Raw genomic sequence first — 23,892 nt, 5'->3', positions numbered from 1 at the left:
GAAAAATCTACGATTTGTTTATTTCATAGTTCAAGTTCAAAAGCAAGAGACAATTTAAATAATAAAAGAGTAACAGAAAAATACAAAGAAAGAAAACAAATCAGTAAGAGTCCAGAAGAACCTTCAAGAACATTTAATTCGGAAAATGTTATTGGTTTAGAGAACTTGACTGAAAGAAAACAGCTGGGCAGAGTTCAAGGTTTTAAATTAAAAACAATCTAACAAGGTCTATGGGGATAACTCTTTGAGCCACATTTTGGAGACCAGATTCATTTCTACCAAGTAAAAGTAATAGCAGTCTAAGCTAAAAAGGAAATTCCTCACAACTGAGGTAGTTACTAAGTATCAGCACATTTTCCAAGTTCTCACAAGGCAGCTTAGCTATTTACAATCCATTTTTCCTCATACATAAATGGAGTGCCTTTTCAATTTTGTCTTCTGTGAATTGTTTTAAAAAACCACTTATACACACCAGCCAGAATATGCCTATTTTATTAACATCATGCTTTAATAAATAACTGACTACTTCTAATAAAATTAAGCCTCTGTTTACAACAGCCCCCAATATTCCATTTTGACCATTCTGCAGAATTTGGTGTAAAAAGTTGAATGAAATGTAGACCCTGAGCTATCAAGTAATTATGTTTCAATATAAAAATAGAGAATTACTCTTACAACTGAAGATTGAACAATAACACGAACAACCTCTCTGTGGGTTTTAACTTCTGTAGAATTTGTTGGGATCTTAATGGCTGTCTAAAGCAGGAAGGGACTTGCAGAATTTTCTTCTTTCTGAGGACTTTTGGGAACTCCTTTTAAAGTGATTTGTTACATTCTCATAGTTTTATGAGCTGTCATTTGTTAAGGACACAAGAAAAAGGTTCCTAAGGGGCCAAGCCAGCTGTTAGTCTTTGGCCTGGGACAACAGATAGGCCTAAGCCAGTTCACCCACATGGCTAAGGGTCATCGCTAAGATATAGTCTTCTCAGCTCTACTCTCTCCACTACCCCCGCCCCAAAACAAGAAAACATTAAAAAAATCTGGACACCTAGATCTCCCTCGAAGTGAGTTTTTTGGTTGATGGGGTAGCACACAACTATGAATCACTGAAAGTCATTTGCCTTTCTGATCACAGGGTGCTGAGCAAGAAAAACACGTAAGAAACCTTAGAATTTCTTTTAAAAAAACTGGGATGCCAAAATGAATATAAACACAATGCACAGACAAAAACTTTGCTTAAGTGTTAATGCTATTCCCTGAGCACAGGCTGTATACCCACCCCAGTTCTATCCCCCAGACAGCTCCCTCTCTGTGGCTGGGTTTGAAATCTGGAACACTGTAACAGGGGGTACCAAACGAGATGTTAGTCACTTATTTCTGCCATTGGGATATCAATTCAAAGAGGGTCACGTGTGGCCACGAAGATCAGCACACAGTGACTTGTTAACTTGACTGGATAAAAAACAAAACAAAACAAAACCCACCCCTAAACAATGTGTGAACATGTGATAACTCAAACACCTTATATGGCCTTATATATTTCTAGGGAAAATGTGTCAAGAATCTTTTAAATGGGTTACACTTTAGGTGGTTCAAGTGAACCTATATGTGATCTTAAGTTTATGCAATTCAACTCAACCGAGATGGGTAGTCTGCAGTCTCTTCCAGTCACCAGCTATAAGTGAAATATAACATTCTTCTTATACTGATGCTTGAATACAACCTGACAAGTGGATTAGAAACCCCTTTGTGCCTTCACATTCTGTCCTAACTTAATAATAACAAACAAAATCATCTCTTCTTCTCTCCAGATAAGGCAACTAAAACAACAGGGATACATGGAAATTTGTACTGCTTGTTGGGCTTTTTCTTTTAATAAGATAACGTGATAAATAAAACCTGCTTCTGTACAGCTATTTAATATTTCAGAAATACGTACATGTTACATGCCAAGAAAGGACCCTGGTTTTCTTGTAAGAAACAAGGTGAGATCATAATTGAAGAAAAAAACCCACAAACAAAAACAAACAATAAAGAAAAACAAGAGAGTGATAAAATCACAAATGCACAACTAACTACAGTTCTGTACCTACACCGCTAGCCACGTTTAACATGATTCTGGGGAAGCAGGAACTTACTTTACGTACAAGTCCCTTTTTCCCGCAAAACTGAATGAAAGAACAAGGTCAGAATTTTTTAAACCAGTGGCCACATAGTAAAAACTGTACATTGTTGTCCATTCATTTGAAAAGCAAAGTCACTAGGATGGTATAAAAGTGATAACTGGTGCCTTTTAACTTTCTGATGATGAACACATTTTCTCTAAGATTGAGAATTATCTCCATTCTCTCTGCATAACCAGAAACAAGATGCAGAAGACAGTGAGGAGGTAGGGCTGAGCTCCAACACGGGCACCAGCGTGGTTGGCTTTATCATTGGCATTCCTCCCAGAGTGGTCAGTTGTGTTAGACTCAAACTCCGAAGGGCACTGCTGATACTCACATCCACTTCCACTTCCTTCTCCACTGCTTTCATCGCCTATTAACAAAAAACAGAATAGAGATTTCATTCCACTTGTTCTCATCATAAGGTGTACAAGAACAATTTGTACTTTAGAACCACAAGTGCTTACTGATATCAAAGAAGTCCACATCATTCCCATTGTAAGCATTCTTCATTTTATTGGTCATAACCCGCAAAGCCATGATTTGACGAAGGATCGTTGTGTCCGGTTTACTGGTGTCAACCTGGACCTCCGGATTACTGATCTGGTTGGCTAGTCCATTTCCTGTCACTGCAAATAGGTACCTGAGATGAGAAATGACCCCATTAAGATTATCAGTAAGACAAAAAGTTGCACAAGATCAAAGATTTCTGCCTAGATTCTAGTATTTGCACTGAGTACAATTAATTTCCATTTCTAAATGAACTTGAATTTTTCCTTTATCTGGGTATACACCTTGTTTCTCCAACTTGACCATGACCTTTTGAAAGCTACCCATTTTGCAGAGGTTGGTGGGCCAGAGTAAAGTACTGAAGTGTGGATAGTTATTTAAGTTACTGAGTGTGTAGGGGAGGGACACAGGGCATCGTCAAGTAAGAGAATGGATCTAGAGCTTTATGAGGCCAAGCCATTGGGCAAAGGACCACAGGTATTAAATATTTTTAGACGACACTATTGGAACAGCTTGATCCCTGGTGGGGGTCCTAAAGCTAGTATGACTATTATCACAAAGTTTTGCGCCAGTACAAGTAAGTGGATACCTTCCCAAAACTTCTACAGTACAACCCATTCCTAAGAAACTCTAGAAGCCTTCCATGTTGTTGCTACCTACCCTGAATTGCTTCTTGATTGACAACTGAGGAAACCCTCCCTGAAGGTTACCCAGGCATTTAGGAAGAGAGAGATTACAAATCCATGCAACTAAGGCTAACCTGCTTTTGCCTTTTCCATTCCAGCAGTCATCCTCATTGCCATTTCCCGCAGCCATCCTCTCATCATTGCAAACATTGCTTGGTAGAGAGGACCAGAACTTCTTGGCCTGCTTCAGTTTCTCCTTGACATCAGTAACCTAATTAAGAAAAACAAGAGAGAGACCTCTATAAAGCAACACAAAACTACCTTATAGATGTGCCTTTTGGTCATTTCTAAAGTATCTCCAGAATGACATGCAATTCATTTTCAACTTTAGTCAACAGAGAAAAATGAAGATCAAATTTATACTTAGAACTACAAAATCACTCAAATAAATTAAAAGTTGAAATATTCGGAAGGAGCTGAGCTGCCTGGATCCACTGTCCACTTACCTCTTCATTGTAACTACCATCTGAGGCCCACCAGGTTCCATACCCTGTAGATACAATAAGACACAGACTCTTCCCACAAGACTTTTATGCTCAAGCTCAAACTTATATATTGTCCACTCTGTGATACTTGCCTTTCCCTGATCTCTGTCCCCTCCTCTATGTTCTTTCCTACTATTAGATTTGAAGCACATTGCTGTGTATAATGCAGTCCTGCTTACATTTTCTTATCCTTCTCCCAGCTTATCATTAACTATATATCACCTTAGTTAGTAAGCTGGAATGTCTGCATTTCCCTCTCTTTGGGGGCTTTTTCAGCATAAGGACCTATCTTATTCTTCTGAGCCACCCTGTAAATACCACAGTAGTGATAGGCTCATAGGAGATGCTTAGTAAATGCATGGTAAAACAACAGGGGGGAAGGAGTTGAAATTAAGACTTACTGCATCACATGTTCTAGACTACATATGAACTTTCTCAGCTAGAAATGAATGAAGCAGATTTACTGACATTCAATTTGCTTGAAAAGTTTCTCCTGAAAGACCCACACTTGTAAGCCTTCCAACTAAAACTGTATTTGAAACAAATATTTTCATTTTTTTGTCATTAAACATGGCCATTCCTGGCAAAGTGCTTACCAGTTGGTCCAAACTAGTGCCAGCTGCTGTGGTTGGGCGTTCCTCAGGGTGATATGGTCTGAAGCGAGCACTAAAGGCACTTTCAGAGATGGAACGGGAAATGCGTCCGGCTGGGAGGGGCTTTGGGGGTCCACATCCCTGAAAAACCTGCATTGGAGCAGCATGATCATATTAGGGAAGTCACATCACAAACTGGAGAGGGCCCCCAGCTCCCTTTCCTAACATCCTGCCTTCATTACCTTCTGAGACACTTGCACACTATTGTCCTGCATGTTCATAATGGCATCAGAAATCTTCACATCGATGGGATCCATGACTGATTCAATGTTGAAAGGGCCCTCTAGCCTCTCCGCCACCATTAGCATTGCATCTAACATGAGGTTTGGGGAAGAATAATACAGCATAAAAAGTAAATAATTAGTTCACCCTTAGGTAATCAGTCTGATTATTTTACTGTTTCCTGGGGGAGGAAGGTGAAGGCATACATCATAATTAATGTTTTTATATCTATTTCTATTACGCCAAACTATACTAAGTCACTATGTACTGCCAGCTCCCTAAAGTGTGAAGTGGCCAGATGAATGCTTCATTCTCCAGCAAGGAAACCCAATCAGGAATCTTCCATCATACTAATTTTTCATTACTACATGTGCCAGTGGCTGTCACTGTAAGGCTCAGAGCTAGCTCCCAGCTGACAAACCAAAAGCTGGAGGCAGGATAACATGCCAGCTCTCTCAGACTTCCTAGGATCTTTTCATTTCAGGTTCCATTTACAAGAGTCAAAAATATACATCACTTAAAATCCTGGCATACCAACATGTAATTTTTTTTTTTTTAACGAAACCCTTCCAGATGCCTGAGAAAACACAAATAGAAGTATTCCCCCGAATTCTAATGACTTTGAAGAATGACATTTTGAAAAATACAATTTTTGGAATAAGAAAAACTTCCCATTTCAAATATAAGGGCCTTGATTTATTTTATAACAAAAGATGTACTGCTCTGGATGAAAACACGACACAAGAGGCAGCACACACAAACCACGTACTCACAGCATATCTTCACTGATTACTCAAGTCACTTTTACATATTGGCAGAGTCTGGAATGTTTTAGCACACATTGAATCTCTTAAACAAAATATGCTGTACTTGTTTTCTTGCCACGCATGTTTGTTGGGATTATGAGATTTCATATTTTGGCCTGATACTTATTGTGTAAAATTAAATGAAATTGAAAACGTAATCATGTTATCTCCACTTTATACTCTAGTGCTGAAAGCATGGCAGGAAAGGATAGTGAGGCCCACATTATCCACAACCTTTAGGTAGTCCAAGGACAGGGGTTAATTTCCAGAAGATTGTCTGTGTCCTCAAAGAACACTGCAGGCCACAGCTGAACTTCTACCTAAGCTTTCTAGTGAAAAGGAGTTTCAACATCAGCATATCAATGAAATCAAATTTGGTCATCAACCTTTCACCTTCAACCTAGAACAAATGCAACACGGCATTTTAAAGCACAGGGTCATTTCTCTAAACTACAATTCCGATGTCACAAACCACAAATAGATTTCCGTGAAATGCAATTTTTTTTACAAGTAATAACAAATGAAGTTTCAGGTTGCATTGTGGTAAGCACCAATAAAGTGACGCTTCCAACCTCTAAGTAAAGCCTGCCAGCATGAATATACCATTGTATTAGTGGAGAGAAAAAATGCTTTTGATGTGTTAGCAAAAGGAGACTTTTGTAAACAAGTGGAGCACAACTTAAATGTGTTCATCATTGTCAAAGCAGCAGGGCTGCCATGTACAGAAAGCACATTCCTTCATAGCTGAGAAGTCAGCTCTTGCTCCAAATAAAAATATTATGAATAGACAGATAATAAACATCCAAAAACGCAGAATTTAAACAACAGAAAACAGCACATTTTGTAACTACTTATTCCCCTAGTGGTGAGGAAAGGCCAGATCACTAATGTGTTTGTGAAAGACTGAAAAGAAACATAAACCCCAATTCACTGGCTGTTTGGCGTCTTTGTAAACTCTGAGCCGGCCATACAGAAGGGCCTGGGAATAGAGAGTGAAGCTGGGCCTTTGTTGGGGCCGGTGCTATGGCGTTGCGTGTTGCGAGGCTGAAGAATGCGAATGAGGGCGAATTCTGCTTGTGGCCTGTAGCCCAGGAGCCAAAGCTGCCACTAACCCCTGGGGAAAGTCATGATTGGTTATCAACTGGGCTCTTCCTTGCAGCAGCCAGCCCTGACTAGAAGTACCAATCTCAGTCCAAAGATGGTTGGAGTTTTGGTTTCCTTCTGGTTGAACTAGGCCACAGGTCTCATTTACAGGATATTTGATTGTGTGCCTTCTGTCAGGAATCGGCTGGTGTCTCCACCAGCAATCCCAGTATCCCAATACGAAATCCCCACTGGCAGCAACATGTGACATTAATAAGGTTGGCAAGAAGTCCAACAATGTTAACACCAATACAGTATGTGATGGAGGACAAGTGGGACCTAAGCATAATTATGAATCTCCAGAAACGGACTTTTTTGGTTGGAGGTGGAGAGCAGGAAGAGTCTTCAAACTGAAGGTTTCATAGAACGAATCTCTTACAAAACCAAGTCCAAGGTGTTTCAAAAAGTTGGATCCACCTTGATAAAGGTTGATGATACTTTAATAGATGCAGTTAGAGAGAGGAAAGGAAGGGCATGACAACCAGAAGGCAGATTTGGAAAACTCATTCTTAGTCTCTTAAAGGGTCTAGTCCAGTGGTTCCCAACCTTTTTGGCCATGCGCCACCTAAGCATCTCTAAAATCCTGATGCCCCATGTGACATATAATTCTTATTATTCAAAAAGTGAATTCCTATTCACATGGAAGAAGCCTTAAAGGCCATTAACTTGGTCTAAACAAGCTTCCAAAGAACATGGCATCCATGAAAGAGAAAAATAAAAGAACGAAAGGACAGTTGAAGTACTGAAGAAAAAATCACTAAGAAATTGTTTAAAAATTGCCCCCCTTAAAAATCAAATTGCACCCCCGGTGGTGCATGTACCCCATGTTGGGGACCACAGGTCTAGTCCAACTGCAGGGTATCAGTGCTCAGGATCTCAGCACTGAGTTGCTCCCCGCCCCAGCAACAAAGCCATCCCTCCTCCCTAGGGAAAGCGATTCCTTTTACACTGGCCTCGCGACTGGACTGGAAGAACAAAAGGCAGTTTCCCGACTTAACCCCAAGATCTGATTTAGAGAAGTGGGAGAAAAAAAACCTTTGACCATTCATTAACTGCAATCATATAAAGGGGAAAGAAAAATTCCTTAAAAAGAAAAAAAACACCTTACAGCACGTATGGCAGAGGCATGTAAATTGGGGCTGAATTCTGCAACCACAGAGCAAATTAATTAGACCCTTGTGAAAATTCATGAAAAAGCACCGGAGATTAACAATGTCTATTATTCTTGGCCTTTTATATCAGCTTATTAAAATAAAGAGTAAAATACCCATTAAACATAAAGTTTAAATACAATTATACACCTCAGCCCTCCAAAAAGTATCATTTAAAATAACTGAGGAAAATTAACTCAGAAATTCTACCAATTTCTACTTGGGTTTAATTTTACTTATTGAAAGATAACAAATGTCATTTTTAAAACACACAAGAACTTAAGCCCTCTTTGTTTTAGGTAACCTTATTGAGAATATTTATTAAGCAAGCCAAGTATGGTTTTGATTTCATATGAACTTGCAAACTCTTGGAAATATATGTATAAGAATCTGTATTTTAATACAGGATATGAGTTATAGTTTTGGCCAGAATATTAGAATAATAGGATAGTGCAAATGGCATGCCCTTCTGCACCTTATTATTGATGTGTCTGTAGAAAAGTTAGCAAAACTAGATCACTGCCACCATACATTTTTTGTACCATGTGGCAAATTCGACTCCTTTTGCCCAGAGAACTAGTGGGCTAGAAGTTATAGGGGAAAGTGAAAAGGCTACCAACTTAAAACAAATAAATGTAGCACAAATAAATTGCAAACTTGACATTTGGGTATGGGGTGACAGTGGGACTAAAAAAAGAGAAAGAAAAAACATCAACTTTAGATCTGCAAGTGCCATGGACTTTTATTTCCATTTGGAATATTTTAAAGCAAAACTCTCTCCCATGCTTCATTCTGGGCATGATGTGCCATTTGTGAGTGTATGTCTTTGCTGGTCTTACGCCTTCCCTTTCATGGGATTCTGCTTTTCTGTGCATAGAAGATTTTTTTTTCAGGTCTTCTAGCTTTGAGCTATTTAGGCTACAATTGTGCTGAAGTGCTTAATATTCACATCTTTTTCTTTCCTGTGTCAGTGTTAGCAAGAATCTGTTGGAGCCAATTTATTGATGCACTTTCAAACAGAGTTAAAATGATAATTAGCTCTCTTGCAGACTAAAAAGCATTCCCCACAACCAATCCCCACCCCACCAAAAAAAAAAAAAAAGCCAGCACATTGCATACATGTTCTCCTGATGTGGACAAATAAGTGAAAAATAGATGCTTATAAAAATACTCAAATTCTGCAATTATGCAAATGTGACTGGGGATGGAAAAAAAATCTGAGTCTGTTCGTATGAGCTATTAGTATGTGTGTGTGGTCCAACTAGACCCTCAGTATTAGGAGCTTCAACACTGATGCTTCAGGACTAACATGTGTATTTGGTAGGCATCAAGGAGTCAATGAGTAGATATTTAAATCATCCTTAATTTATCCTTTCCCACAAGTCATAATTAACGCTCTTAGAAACTGGCCACTTCACTACACTGCTGTCTGGGTTCCAGTAATGGTTTTGTAGGTTTTAAGTATATGCAAGAATATTTACCTCTAAAATTATCAAGGTAAACATTGATAATTGTTTACCAGAGCAGCCTGTTATTGTTAAATCCTCCATAGAAAGAGAACCCCCTAAATTTCTAGTCATATTTCACTTGATCCAAATATGCAATGGGTATCTGGCCAGTGTGCAGAAGATTTAGTTGCAGTGTAACAGATACAATATTTTCAAAGCCACTTTTGCAGCACAGTGATGACTGTAAACTAGCATTTTATGGATACTAGCCCATGATGCATTACCCAAACTGGCCTTTGGGGGAAAATGTCAAAAAGCCATTTTCTCATTATTAAGACTTAGTATTCACTGTGTCAAATGTCTTCAAAATGCCACTATTAGTTCAAGGTAACATTTACTTGTAGAATAGTATGAACTTTGAGTAGAGTTAAATTGGCAAACATTAAATAACAAATAGAAATTGCATAGCTGACAACTGCAATACTCCTTGTGGCAGGAAGCTGAACTATTTCCAGTGACACAAATACATGAATCGCTTGCTCACCTATGAAATTGTTCCACTCAGAATCAAGATCTCCTTGGTTGGCCAAACAGCCTCTCATGATGTTCGAGCAGTAGTTGTAACATGGCTTCACAGTCACTAGCCCCTGGCAGTGGGAGCAGTAAATCATCTTCAACAAGGCTTGGGTACACTGGGCTGTGGGTGTTACCTAATTTGGGAGAAGAAAGAAACAGTGTTGGGAGCAAAGATAGACACAGAGGTTGCAAGTCTATCAATATGACCTTGAAGGCTTGGCCATGACTTTAACTTAAGAACAGTTGTGATGAATCACATTTAGCAGGCCTGGCCTGCTTCCTGAAGAGGTGAAATAGTGCAAGGTTAGATAAAAAAAAGGTGTGCGCTGGGAAGGATTGGGAGAGTATAGGGATTAACATTGCATTACCTTAAATAACCAAGCTCCAGGTAACTCTCTGTAAACTCTCACTCCTCCTTCCTGTCTCTCAATCTCTGTCAGCCACATATGCAATCTCGCTCACATTCAATGACTCAATTATTTCAAAGTTCTTTTACAAATATCTTTCCAGGATCATCCATGAGACGCATTAGGAGAGGCTACTTTACCTGTCCACTGTGCATGGCTTGCTATTATGGCCTCTACCATCACTGTGTTTGCCTTGCCAGACTAGGAAACAAGCACACCTTTCTTTTCAAAAACTGCCTTTGAAACTTAACTCACTAATCAAGGTTTAGAAGGGTACCCTCGTATGTACTCCATTCTATACCTATAGTTGTGCAGAAGGCAACATTAATGTAATCTACAGGGAAGAATATGAATAAATTTAAACTTGTAGTTATGTGAGGGCCTTCCAAAGCTTGGGAGCAATAAAGCAGAGGCCTCAGGGAACACCTGCTGAAAAAGGTGGGACTGCAGTTAAATTTTGAAGAAGGAATTGGATTTAAGTTATTAGGACAAACATGCAATTTGAAAGCACTAAATGAACAAAAGCTGCAAGAGAATATATCAAGCATATCCTGGCATCTTAGAATGGGGTTGAGGAATTGTGGGAGATAAGGTTGGATACATAGGAAGGAATGTGTGCATGGACAGAATTTAAAGGGGCTTCAACATCAGGCATAACCAGACAGGACTACTGAAAGTTCATGAGGAAGGGGAAGAGCTAGGATGAAAGCAGTACTAAACTAGATTGGACTGGCCATCCTCTGCCGAGAAATGAGACTTAGTTTCATCTTCCTACTTTCATAAAGTGAAATTATCTTGGGCATGGAATTGCTCATACCATCCTGTCACTCATTTCCATCAATGCTTAGAAAGCATCCTGGCTACGTATCACAGACTGGCTGCTAACCAAATGTTCTGGTCTCCCTATTCTCTCTGCCCCACCCTCCTCTTTTGGAGTCAGTATCAGAGGATTAGTGCATTCCTCTCTATCAGTACCAACCAGTTCTGCAAACACAGACTTTTGAAAGCAGATACCACTGCAGAGAACAGATGCAGGGATACAGGGCTGTCCAGCAGTGCACTTCACCTGCTCGGGGTGTGATGTTGCATACCACTTATCAACAGTACCCCGAGGAACAGAAGAAAAACATGCCCCCTCTTATCGCGAACAGCCTAGAAGAGGGGGAGAAAGCATCCAACAACATGGTAATTATATACACGAAAGTCAACATTCCCTATGAAGAAGTAGGATTTTCCCCCAATTTTAACCAGTCCCAAATGTTTTCCTAGGCACTAAGCTAGTCTTTTTGACTATATATTGCTATAAAATCTTGGCTAACCAATACCCTAGAGGAGTGGCCATTCTAGATAGCTAGGTTTTCTGGATAGATTTAAGTTCATTCCTTTAAATAAGTCACATATAGTTAAGACTTTGATACTTGCCCACCCCCTCATTTTACAGATGAGCAAAAAGGCCTGGAAAGAGGAGGTAGCTGGAGAATTATAGAAGTCTTAGAGTTGGAAGGGGCCTTAGAGATGAGAGTAGAGCTCTCACATTTAAGGGATAAGAAAAGCAAAGCCAAAGAGATGAATCGACTTGCTGACAGCCACCCTGATACATTTGATTATAGTACTGCACCTTATCAAACCTTTGGGATGAAATGATTTCCTAGACGTATCATGTTTCCCTGCCTTTTAAAACAGAATATATTAAACTCTAATAGTAGGCATCAGTCATTTTTTTTCTTTATCTTAGTTAGATTCAGGTTCCACATTGGTGAGACTACTAAATAGCTGGATTTTAGAGAGGTAAAGAGTTATTATGTAAATGCCTAAGAAAAATCACACAATAGCACATGAAATTTATTGAATAATATGCTTAAAAGGAAACAATACCCTACTCCGAAGAAATATAGAAGGCCAAAGTGTCAACAAATAGTTACTGAGCACCCATTATGTGTCAGGGATTATTCTGGAATGTATTTGTGAACAGATAACAAGGCAAGTAGGAATTTCTATTTTAGAATATGTAACCTGTTCTAGAAAATGTGAAGAAATTCCAAATTAGTATCAGCCTTTAGGAAATAAACAAAAATTTTAAATCCAATAGTTACATTCCAGAAACATTTTTTCAAATAAGTCTTTTTCTTTTTTTTAACTCTAGGAAGCAGTCCACTATATTCTTAGTTCAACTGTAAATCTAAATCACTTATGCAGTAGACCTTGTAGTACCCGCTCTGAAAGCAGGTTAATGGCTCAAGTTTTAAAAACAGAGACCACACTAAATGACACAGTAGAGGTTTATTTAAAAGAGAGTATGAAGCTTGGTTTAGTGGGGTTTTTTCATTTCATTCTTTGGCAATGTGCTGGCTCATGTGCTGCATATGATTTGTTGTTTAACTACTAAAAATGATTACAAGGAAGTGGCTCTAACATGCTATGGAAACACTAAGTAATACCAGAACTGAGAAGAGAAATGGCGAAGTTTTAAGAAAACTGGGACAAGAAAAGACATATGATATACCAAAGTTGGAGATAATCTGTCTTTTGACTAAAAAGCACTAATCAAAACACCAGGCAGTATTTTAAATGAAGGGAATTCAGAACCCAGGAAATAAACCCCTCATGCGGGAAGATGAAGCCCTAGTATAAGAAAAGAGTTGTAAAATAGTCATGAGACCTAAAGAAACAAGGGTTCCAGAGAAAAAGCCAATAATGTGACCACTCCTCAAGTCTTGAGTCCCCATTCTTGCCGACCGGCCCAAGCTCAGGATGGTGAACTTAAGAGTGCTAAAGACCAGCACTACCTCTGACTCTTGACTACCCCAGGGGATTAAAAAAATAGCTGAGTTCCTTTTGGAATCTTCATGAGCTTCAAAAACCCAAAGGGAAGAAAAAGCCAAACAGCATATGACACTTCTATTTAAATTATCTTGTGGAGTTTCTTTTTTTTAAATACATTTCATTGATCTTTTACAGAGAGGAAGGGAGAGGGATAGAGAGTTAGAAACATTGATGAGAGAGAAACATCCATCAGCTGCCTCTTGCACACCTCCTACTGGGGATGTGCCTGCATCCAAGGTACATGCCCTTGACCGGAATCAAACCTGGGACCCTTCAGTCCACAGGCCGACGCTCTATCCACTGAGCCAAATCGGTTAGAGCTCTTGTGGAGTCTCTGGTAGAAGTCTTGGATCTCCTTGATTCAATGGTGGCTCTTATGTGTCACATCATGGTACACCAAGCTCTGGTGGGTACCCCTTCATCAGCTTTCAGTGGTCTCTTCACCATACCAGGGCAAACCTTTCCCCAATAAACAAATATAGTAGTGGACTAAATCATGCCTTGTTCTGGGAAATAATTTTTAATATAAATTCAAGTTCATTCACAGTCTACTTCCTTATAATACTCAAAATCAATTACTTATTTACAGAAGTTGTTTTATTCCAGAAGACTTGAGATCAACTGGTAGGTCATGCCACATGGGGATTCACAAAAGGGTAACCATGCTCCAAGATCTTAGTATAATCTTCAGTTATGTATTTATTCTCTACGTATGGCACGCCACTGAAAATGATCTATCTGATTGTTCCTTTGGGTCACAGCACTTGACAAACATTTGATATATTTTCCTTTTGTTTTGAAGGGTCTGTTGAGCTCAGATGTCAGTGACCTCCAGAATCCATTGGGCTGGAGTCAGGTGGGATTATTACTGCTTTTATAAAAGTCACATTTCAGACATCTTTTATAGATTAAATAGTTTCTCAAAATTATATTGAGAAAGAACAGGAAAAGAAAAACTGTACACTCCTCCCGTCCCCCTTTGAACCACAAACACAAAGAATAAATTAATGTTCTCAAAAGAGAAAATGCTTCATTAATTCCTATGGTTTCATGATCATGAAAGTATTGATGTCAAGATTCAAGAGAAAAATATTCTGTTATTTGTCAGAATAACTTGTGTATTGATAACTTTCATTGGATTTTATTCACTTACATGACTTACATATATTCCAGGCTCTGTTTTATGCTTTACACATTTTAACTCATTTAAAGCCTTAAAAAATAATGAGATGAGTTTATCATTTCATTTCACTGATGAGAAAGCAGAAGCCCAAAGAGATTACGGAGCTAACAGCAGAACTTTCAATAAATGGCCAAGATTTGAACCCAAGAAGTTTGGTTATAGAGCAGCTACCTTGGACTCCCTTGATAGTTATCTAAATGATTTCTTTTCACAATAGAGCATAGGAACCCTAAGGGAAATACATGGAGCTAGACCTTCTCCATAGCTCCTAGACCTAGTACAGGGTATCCACATACAGTGAGCACTCAGTATGAGGCTGCATGCTTTCTAGTAAGAATTTGCCGTTTTCAAATGTATGCAACTGTTCTATGTGGAACAATATTGAATGGATACTTGGATATTATGTTGTTTAATAATAAACAATAATGAATTATTCAGTCAATGCTATATCCTTCCCTAGGTTCAATATGTTACAGGGGTAACAAAAATACGAATACACACACACATACACACACACAAATATACATGGATATAGGTATATACAAATATACATGAATACAGATATATAAATTTAGATATGCAATATCACTCATCATAGCCTGCTCACAAAGTAAAAGGCACAAGTAAACACTGCTAAATATGGAGAGAAAAGATTTCACTTTAGTAGAACAAAACAGAAAACAACACATTTACCAAATTTTTAACATTTTGAAAGAATTTCAGCTAAATGCAGCAGTGGTTACTAATTTCTGCTAGAAAGTGTGATGTTATTTATAGAAGAAAAAGGTTTTGATATTATTTATATAAGAGAGTTACTGACACATAATGACAATACATAATAGCTAATTTTCAAGCCTTATAAAATCCATCAAAACTCACCAAGGGCTTTCTAAATGTTAGGGTTAGGAGGCGCCTTATAATTTAGATTTTAGAAGGCAGTCTATGTTTCATGGTCAAAGTCAGTGGGGGAAAGAATCCTGATTTCCTTTTTAACTTATTAAGACTTAAAAATACTTATTCCTGCCTTCCTCGGGATATACATTTAACATGACATCTGTACACCATTTCTGCTATTAAAAGCCTTTGCAGAAAAGTCCCTTTCTCTGCAAAGACTCTTCTAATATGAATCAAGCCTTTCTACAAAATAATCTGCATTTTCCAAACACCACATTAAAAACTACTGCAAGCATCCTGAAAAAAGAAAAACACTGGAGCAGTACTCTTCATGCAGCCTGGATTTCATTTCAGTAATTCAGAATGAGCCTTAAGCCACATTACACAGTGATGGCAGTCAACAGGCTGCACTGAAGTTAAAAACACATTTCCTTTTAGTTTATTCCAGTCCCAAACATACATTCTGCTGCAACATTTTTTTCCTGCACACCCAAGAGTACCAAACAAGCAGAAAAGGTCTAGATTTTATCTGTTGCTTGGTAACATAAGCACCCAATAAAAAAAAAAAAAACAGGAAATATTTCCCAAAATTATGGTAAAAGAAAGAGATAGGGTACTCAAACATGTGGTGAGAAGTGACGAGTTTATTCAACAACTTCCTAACTAGTTTTGAAGTCAATATACACACAAAGGACGGAGGATGAGATGTTCCTATTTCCCTGATAACAGAATGTTAAAGACATAACAAAATATATGGAATGAGCTAGAATTCATTAAATGTTTGTAGATACATTGTAGTTAAAACCGAAGCTGCATAAATACTTAAAAGTATGTCTTGTTTTGTTTCAAATTATTAGACTCACTTATGACCTAGAAGTCAAAGCATCGTGGAATCAGTCCCCTTGTAGAAGACTCTATTTGTTTTGAGAATATATAATCTCAATTTATTCAGTCCTTAACACTTTCCACACTCTTAACATCACCATCTCCATTGCCACCATAGCTAGAGTCCCACCTTCTTCCTGCAATTCCAGTTCTTGAGTTGGAGTGAAAAAGAATATTAAGGGTTAAATAAATATTTACACTTTGTTTCTTAAAAGCGTTTTATATTGACCATTTATAAAAGTTGTATTTATAATGATTCAGGGAAGTGACAAAATAAATTGTGTAGTACTCTTGTAGGTGTTGGGCATTTTGAATAGACTGAAATGAAGGGGGAGCACTGGAAATTGTTTTCAAGGCAGGACAGTCATTAAGACATCACAATAGAAAGGTACCGATTTCTAATTATAGTCCCTGTAGTTTGGGGTGGGGATGCAGACATAGCCCCATTATGTCAGTGTTAATTGAAACCATGAGAATGCAACTCTCTTTGGCATAGGAGCTATTAATTTTCATGGTACATGTAACCACTTGTGCATTTCGAAAGACCAAAACAGACTTCACCCTTCCAGGCAAAACTGCTACAAGCAGGTAAATAAGAAATGTCACATGAAGCATGACAAGTAAAGATGGAATAAGTAATACAAAGATGTGTAGCACCAGGCTTTCTTGAAACATCTGTTACTAATTAGGTCTTTTCTGAAGTTTGAATTGTAAAACTCAAATGGAGTAAGCTGAAATTACTGGATATTTTGGGCCCAGAAAAACTGAAGCAAGACAAGTATACTTCAACTAAAAAGTGACTTTCTCTTGAAACAAGTTAGGCTTGCTGATGCTAACAGCCTTTAAATAGCTTAGTGATAATCAAATCATTGCTCAACATATAACCGCAACCTTTTGTTGCAGAAGTAAACTGGAAAAGCAGGACATCCACTAATGAAGAGGTGGTTGGGAACATCTTAAGTACGCAACAACTAGCCTCAAGACCGAGATGCTTTTCATATTTGAAATTAAAGATCTTTTTCTAGATGAAGTAGGTGAGGTGGCTCTCTTTAATTAGGAAATACATTCTCCACTCTGAAAGGTCTTTTTTCAGGCCCAAGGTAATTAATTCTATTGGACAGCAAAAGAAGGCATGTTGTTTATCTCTTAGATTGCTGTAGTTTCATCTGCAAACTACATTTGGGATAGCAGTTGGCAGGAGTGGGAACCCACATGAAAAAATACTGCTTAGGTACCCAAACTGGTAGAAAAGCTTACTTATTGTATTAATCAAATATAGAGTTTTCAGCATGTTCAATTTTAAATAAGTTTTTGACAGCCAAATTATTTATTGTCTTCCCATACCACTGTACCTTAAATAATAATAATAAAAAACACCTCATAGACACAGACAATAGTATAGTGATTACCAGAGGGAAAGGGGTTGGGGGAAGTTGAAGAGGGCAAAGTGGGGACAAATGGTGATGGAAGGAGATTGACTTGGGGTGGTGAACACACAATACAACATACAGTGATGCATTATAGAACTGTATCCTTGAAACCTATATAATTTTATTAACCAAAAATCACCCCAATAAATTCAATTTAAAACAACCAGTTTAACTGGTAGGCATACTCCAAAATTTAATAAGAAATATTTCTCAAATGTGAAAATATTCCTATATTACTTGTATGCTTCCTCTAAACAGAAATATTACATAGATGATAGATTTTTTTAACATAATTTATGTTTTAGCACCTTTAAAAGTTGATGTGATACCTGAGTGTTATTATTACATAATTTTGATAACCTAACCCAACTTCATTAAGGATTTGGTTTCAAGTTGATCCTTAGGTCTAGAAGAAACTCAGTAGTGAAGCAAAATATTATTTTTTAAAGTTTCCAATTATAACACTTAGTCATAAAACAGTGTTGTCAACTAAACAATTGTCAAGTAATGTTTATTCAGAGTAAATTAAGTGCTATCGCTTGTATCCATTGTATTCCCATATAACTATGGAAATATCTCGTAAGCAGATATGAAAGTACAATGAATATGGAATAGAGATAAATTCTTTAAAAATTAGAGTTATATTTAGAAAGTAACTTTCTCAAACAATTTAACAATACAAAGTTACACAGGAAATCTATTTCCTACTTTAAAAAAAATCATACCAAAGGACCCTCAGAAATTGATTGTGACTATTTCACTTTGGGTCACATACTCTTTATTGCATAAGCAAGGGTGTCTGCAACTAAATACAAAAGTCAACCTTCTTAATTTCCTACAGTTAATTTTGAGAACCATGTGAAGAAGAATACAACACAGGGAAGCTACATCTGCTCACTTCTCCCTTAAAGAGCTAGGATGATGTAGACAATGGCAAGTTTTACACCCCTCAATCTTCTAACCTGCACTGAGTTCTATCTAAACTGCTTCCTTGTTTCATCAACCACCCTCCACTCCAACTTGGACTTTCTGGAATCTCAGTTCCCTAAGGGGATTCCAACCTTGCAAAGTGAGACTAAGAACGAGACAGGCTTGAGCCAGCTCCCTGGTCCTTCCTAAGAATCAATTCAAAGGAAGGTGGGTGGTTAATGTAAATAAGCCACAAACAACCAAACACTTGCCTTTACTTGTATGCACACACATGCAAACCACACAGCAGCACCTTTCCACCTATTCAGCTTAGGATGAAACGAAGGAATTTTTGAAGGACAAATGTGTTATGTGAACTACACTGGAAATAAGTTTGGTCTGGATTAATTATGCCTTGTTGGGGGACTCTGACATGAGCATCTCCAAGATTAATAATGGTTGCTGAAATGGGCAGAAATTCAGGAACCAGATTATTTCTTCAATTATAACAATCATCTCCCCACTTGCTCCCACCCACTCCCATATGCCCCAAAAATGTTTTGCAATTTATAATAAAAATATCAGGGGGAAAAAGACTAACAAAAACATGCTGGAAAGAACTGTTTCCTGACAGTTTCTGGCCCAGAGATAAGAGAACAAATAAAACTATAGTAAGTGCAACCCATCACCAAATCCTTTTTATCTCCCAATTCCAATATGAAATATCCTATAAGCACCCATCTACACTAATAAAAGAGAAACATGCAAATTGGTGTCACTCCGCTACACCCACCAGCTAATCAGAGTGACTATGCAAATTAACCTAACAAAGATGGAGGTTAATTTGCATACACAGGCGCTGAGCAAAGACTGAAGAGGCTTGGCTTCTCCAAAGGCCTGGGTCCCGGGTGCCGGAGGAAAACCAGTGCTGGCAGCCAGGGGAAGGAAGGCCTATTGCACGAATCTCTTTGTGCAATGGGCCTCCAGTTTTTTAATAACTCACAATTCTTTAGAATGTCTATCTTCACTTTGGTGAATTTAGTTTCCTCTCTACCTAGGGTGACCATGCAACCTGGTCTGTCCAAGAAAGTCCTGGTTCCTTATTAAAAATTAGTGGCAGTGTTGTCTGGGTAGGATTGCTAATAAGACTTCCTGACTCAAACATTAAGTGTCCTAGTTTGGGCAATAAATTACATGATACTGTTAACACTAAATGAACTCTCTAATAGGCAATCAGGTTAATATTCTGGTGTTTATACTGCTGTCTAATTTTTATTGACCACTCATCTAGTCCTCAAAATAACCAAATGACCTAAGTATAAGCTGTTGTCCTTTTGTCTACAGGATTTTTAGAAATGCACCAAAATTTGGCTTTTCCTTTGAGGGCCTAAAGGTACTAGCACTAAGATAAATCTTGCAAAGATAATTTTGGCCCAGTATATTCTATTTCTTCACTGGTACTGAGTGATGAAAGGGTAGAAGTGGAAAGGCCTTCAAAAAGTTTTCAATTTATGCCCTAGTCAGTTTGGCTCAGTGGATAGAGTGTCAGCCTGGAGACTAAAGGGTCCTGGGTTCAATTCTGGTCAAGGGCACATGCCCGAGTTGGAGGCTCCATCAACAGTAGGGGTTGTACAGGAAACAGGCAATCAATGATTCCTTCTCATCATTGATGTTTCTATTTCTCTCTCCCTTCCTCTCTGAAATCAGTAAACATATTAAAAAAAAGAAGTTTTCAAATTTCATCTTGGTGGGGTGGTGTGGGGTAGAGTGTGGGGGAGTGAAGGAACCACAGAACCTTTCCCCCCTTCAAACCATGCTCAAAACCCTACAGCATAAAACTGAGAAAAGCAAAGCTTCTCTGGTGGAGCCAGGAGATAAGGTCACAGATTTACAGTCTCGCCCACTAGAAGACACCCATCTCCCTTGCCTCTCTCCTCAAGGAAGCCCCTGAAGCACCTCCTTTGACCTGGTTCCAAAGAACACAGTCTGAAAAATAAAGGTCTAAGACCAATTCCTTTAATTTACAAATGAAGAAAATGTGGCTCAGTTCATCTGCTTTTGCCCACATATTTCAATTTCATCTCTTCTACTGGTAATTCCATAAACAAAGCTATAAGTCAAGAGTGGGTGGCCCACATTGTCATTGAAAACTGTCTTCTTAAGGTATATACCTTATAACAAAGAAACATACAGCAATGTATGTTAAGTGCTTTTCTAGACTACAACTAGTAGACTCAAACAGAGTCACTCAATACAACCTAATGTGGAGCCTGTTTGTGAATGTTTCTTCCTCTGGAGAGAAAATGGAATAGAAGCTGAAATGAGTAAGGAGGTATTAAACCATTTTAAATTAAGGTTCCAAAGTGAACATATATTCTACTTCTAAGAATAGCTACCAAAAAAAAGCTACTGAAAAGAATGATAATGATATATGAAGATGTTCATCATAGTATTGTTTATAACTGTATAAGGCACATGTATAAACACAAAGTGTAGGAGAAAAGAGGCAAAAAGAATTGAAAAGGAAAGAAGAGTTACTGAAGTAATGGAATTCTGCTGATTTCTTTTTCTACCCCTCCTAAAGTTTCTTTTAAAATGAAACCAAATAAAACAAAAACACAGAATGCAAATAGCACTTACCACAGAGACTTTGCTTACTACATCTCTTGCAACTGCTAAGCCTTGAGCAAAAGTACGGGCTGCTACAAAGGCACGAGTAATTTGTAGCTTCAATTTCCGAGGAACATCTCCAAAGGGCTTCAGCTGCTCCGTATACTTGCTCACACATTCCAGATACTCATCTGTGAAGTGGTACTGCGAGTTCACCAGGCGGAACATCCGCTCCAAAAGGCGAGCCCAGAAATCATTTAGCATTTCTTCCAGGTTCACATTTCCCACAACATAGTAGCGCTTCAACTCTTTGAAGAGATCTTTAAATAGCTCAGAATTTTGCATGTATAAGTGGCCATATGTCTTCACAAACATGTCATTCAAGGACTTTTCTGCATTTTCAAGCAGTTCTTTAAAGAATTCTAAAAACAAAACAACAAAAAAGAAAAAGGTTTTCAGTAATTAAATAACCAAGTCTTTTTTCAGGTATATTTGAAATAAAAAATCATTAAATTTAATTGGAAAACATGCTTGGATATAGGGTAGATTTCTTTTGGTGAATGTGGCATCTCTGATCATTTGTCAATGAAAAGAAATCTATATCACAAAATCACACAAAGAGAGGTAGAAAAATGGAATTTTAAACTAACTTGTCAGGAGTCAGTATAAAAGAAATATATGTACACACACACACACACACACACACACACACTCATTCTTCTCTCTTATTCAGTCACAAGATAAAAAACTAGAAAAAAATCAGTACACGAAGTCTATAACATGAAGTGTTCCAGAACTTTATGCTGCAAGAATCTAAACCAATGTTAATAATGCCTCCTAATTGTAACCTGACAATAGGACAGGTGTTTTCAAATGGTGTTCTTTTATTTGAACACATTTTTTTTTAGTTCTCTCCTCCTTATATCCACATGACAAGTAAGAAAACTGCCTGGGAAATGCTTGAAGCCAAGAAAAATAATGAAATACACCAAGAAGCAAACACATAATTTTTCTGAAAATTAGGTGTCCCCTTGTGTCACTGGTTCAAATTGGGGTATCCAAGTTGACCTTGAGTTGCTAAAAATTCATACAGTAACATCATGAGTTTTTTCTTCCGGTGAGGGTAGAGGGAGGGAAAGACAAAGGGAGAGGGGGAGGTGGAGGGGAAGGGGGAGGGAGATGAAATGCATAACAGAGTCAACCAATATAAAGACAATAGGGAAAAATAACTGAAAAATATATAAGTATACCACATTATTTCAGACTTACATTTTGCACCACATACCCACAACATATGTGTTGGAGATTTTAATCTCTTAAGTACAAATTGCAAATTAGTTTCTCCTGAAGCTTTCCTCAGGAAATTCAATGAAGAGGAGCTAACAGTGTATCTGTAACATTAATCATTCTAAAAAAAAATCTATGCCTGGTATAAAAATAAATACCTCATGATATCAAGTTTTTAAGTAGGAAATGTAATAAATACCAAAGCAAAATATAAGGACCACATCAAATAAGAAACTGCCTCCAAGTGAACATGGAGCAGGAAACAAAATATGATGCCTCCTTCAAAGCCAGGAGAACATTAGGGAGCTTATCAAAATGCAACAGCACTACAAATCATTCTCTGTTCATGGTGGGTGGGCAAACCAGAGGCTGAAAACTTATTACAAATAGTTTCTTAAACCTGGACTGAAAACACTGAAGCCTTTTGAAGGGAATGTGTGTGACTTTCCTCACTATCAAGAGATTCCATACCTATGCCCCTGTATCATCTCCATGTGGTTCATGAGGCTTGGAGCTAAGTTCATAGTCCTTTGGGCCCACCTTTTCAAACTGTGTGTGTTTTGTCTATTTTTTCTTTCTTTTACCACTTGCCTTTTATTTCCTGGGCTATCTTCAGAGAAAGGGAAATTGATTCCCTCTGAAGATTAAAAACTAGGCAAGTCAACTACTCCATTATCCCCATCACAAGTGTACAGCTTGGCATTTTTACCAATGTTTTCTCCCTGGAAGAAGGACAGAAAGTACAGAAGGAGCTGAAGGAACCACATGAAAAGCATTATTCAAATCAGGTATCTGGAAAGGTCTCTGATTCTCTCCAAAATCCCCAGTGGTTCTCAAGTGTGGTCTAATGATGGGCATGCATCAACATGACAAGGACATGTGTTAGATATACAAGCTCTTAGGCCTCAGCCTAAACCTACTGGGAATCAGAAAGCCTGAGCCTTAAGCCCAGCCATCTGTGACTCTGCTGCACCCTAAAGTTTGAGAACCACAACTCTAGTCAGTGAGACTTCTCCCATTTTACCTCTCACTTGCAATGACCACCAGCTCAGGCAATGAGCTGAATGTGAAAAATTCAAGTAAGTGTTCATGTTTAATTAGTGGAAAGTGTCTTTGCAATGAATTGGGTTTTTTAAATTTTTGGTTGCAATCATGAGTGTGATTTCTTCATGATGTTTTGGGGGCAAATTTTCTTGTGTGGAATTGTCTCTCAACTAAATGTCAAATGCAGGTGGCACGTGACTGGAATTCAAAGTTGGGGGGTCTCAAGGTGACAAAAGAGACCATAAAAATCATCTGGTCCACTTTGCACCCCTTGCTTGAATCACCAGCATCCTTGTTAAATGGGGCTGACTTTTTGGGGACATAAAAGAAAGCACACTGGGTACAGCCACTGTGGAGAACAGTATGGAGCTACCTCAGAAGACTAAAAATGGAACTCCCATTTGACCCAGTGATCCCACTACTAGGAATATATCCCAAGAAACCAGAAACGCCAATCAGAAAGGATATATGCACCTCTATGTTCATAGCAGCGCAATTCACCATAGCTAAGATTTGGAAACAGCCTAAGTGCCCATCAGCAGATGAGTGGATTAGAAAAATTACATTTTTCAATA

At 38.1% G+C, this 23,892-nt stretch overlaps 1 protein-coding gene across 1 annotated transcript in view; it reads right to left on the bottom strand.

The window, feature by feature from the left end:
* Positions 1 to 23,892, bottom strand: part of GPC4 (glypican 4) — a 119,856-nt gene continuing 95,964 nt past the window's right edge. The window contains exons 3-9 of the mRNA XM_006753134.2: positions 21,017 to 21,408; positions 9,814 to 9,979; positions 4,682 to 4,812; positions 4,443 to 4,589; positions 3,436 to 3,572; positions 2,633 to 2,808; positions 1 to 2,538 (exon numbers count right to left, since the gene is read on the bottom strand). Coding sequence (XP_006753197.1) covers positions 2,336 to 2,538; positions 2,633 to 2,808; positions 3,436 to 3,572; positions 4,443 to 4,589; positions 4,682 to 4,812; positions 9,814 to 9,979; positions 21,017 to 21,408 — 1,352 coding nt within the window. The 3' untranslated portion in view covers positions 1 to 2,335. The remainder of the gene's footprint in view (positions 2,539 to 2,632; positions 2,809 to 3,435; positions 3,573 to 4,442; positions 4,590 to 4,681; positions 4,813 to 9,813; positions 9,980 to 21,016; positions 21,409 to 23,892) is intronic.

Source organism: Myotis davidii, unplaced genomic scaffold (assembly GCF_000327345.1).
Source record: "Myotis davidii unplaced genomic scaffold, ASM32734v1 scaffold631, whole genome shotgun sequence".
Taxonomy (NCBI): domain Eukaryota; kingdom Metazoa; phylum Chordata; class Mammalia; order Chiroptera; family Vespertilionidae; genus Myotis; species Myotis davidii.
Note: the sequence above shows the minus strand (reverse complement) of the source record. Positions and strands in the feature narration are given on the sequence as shown.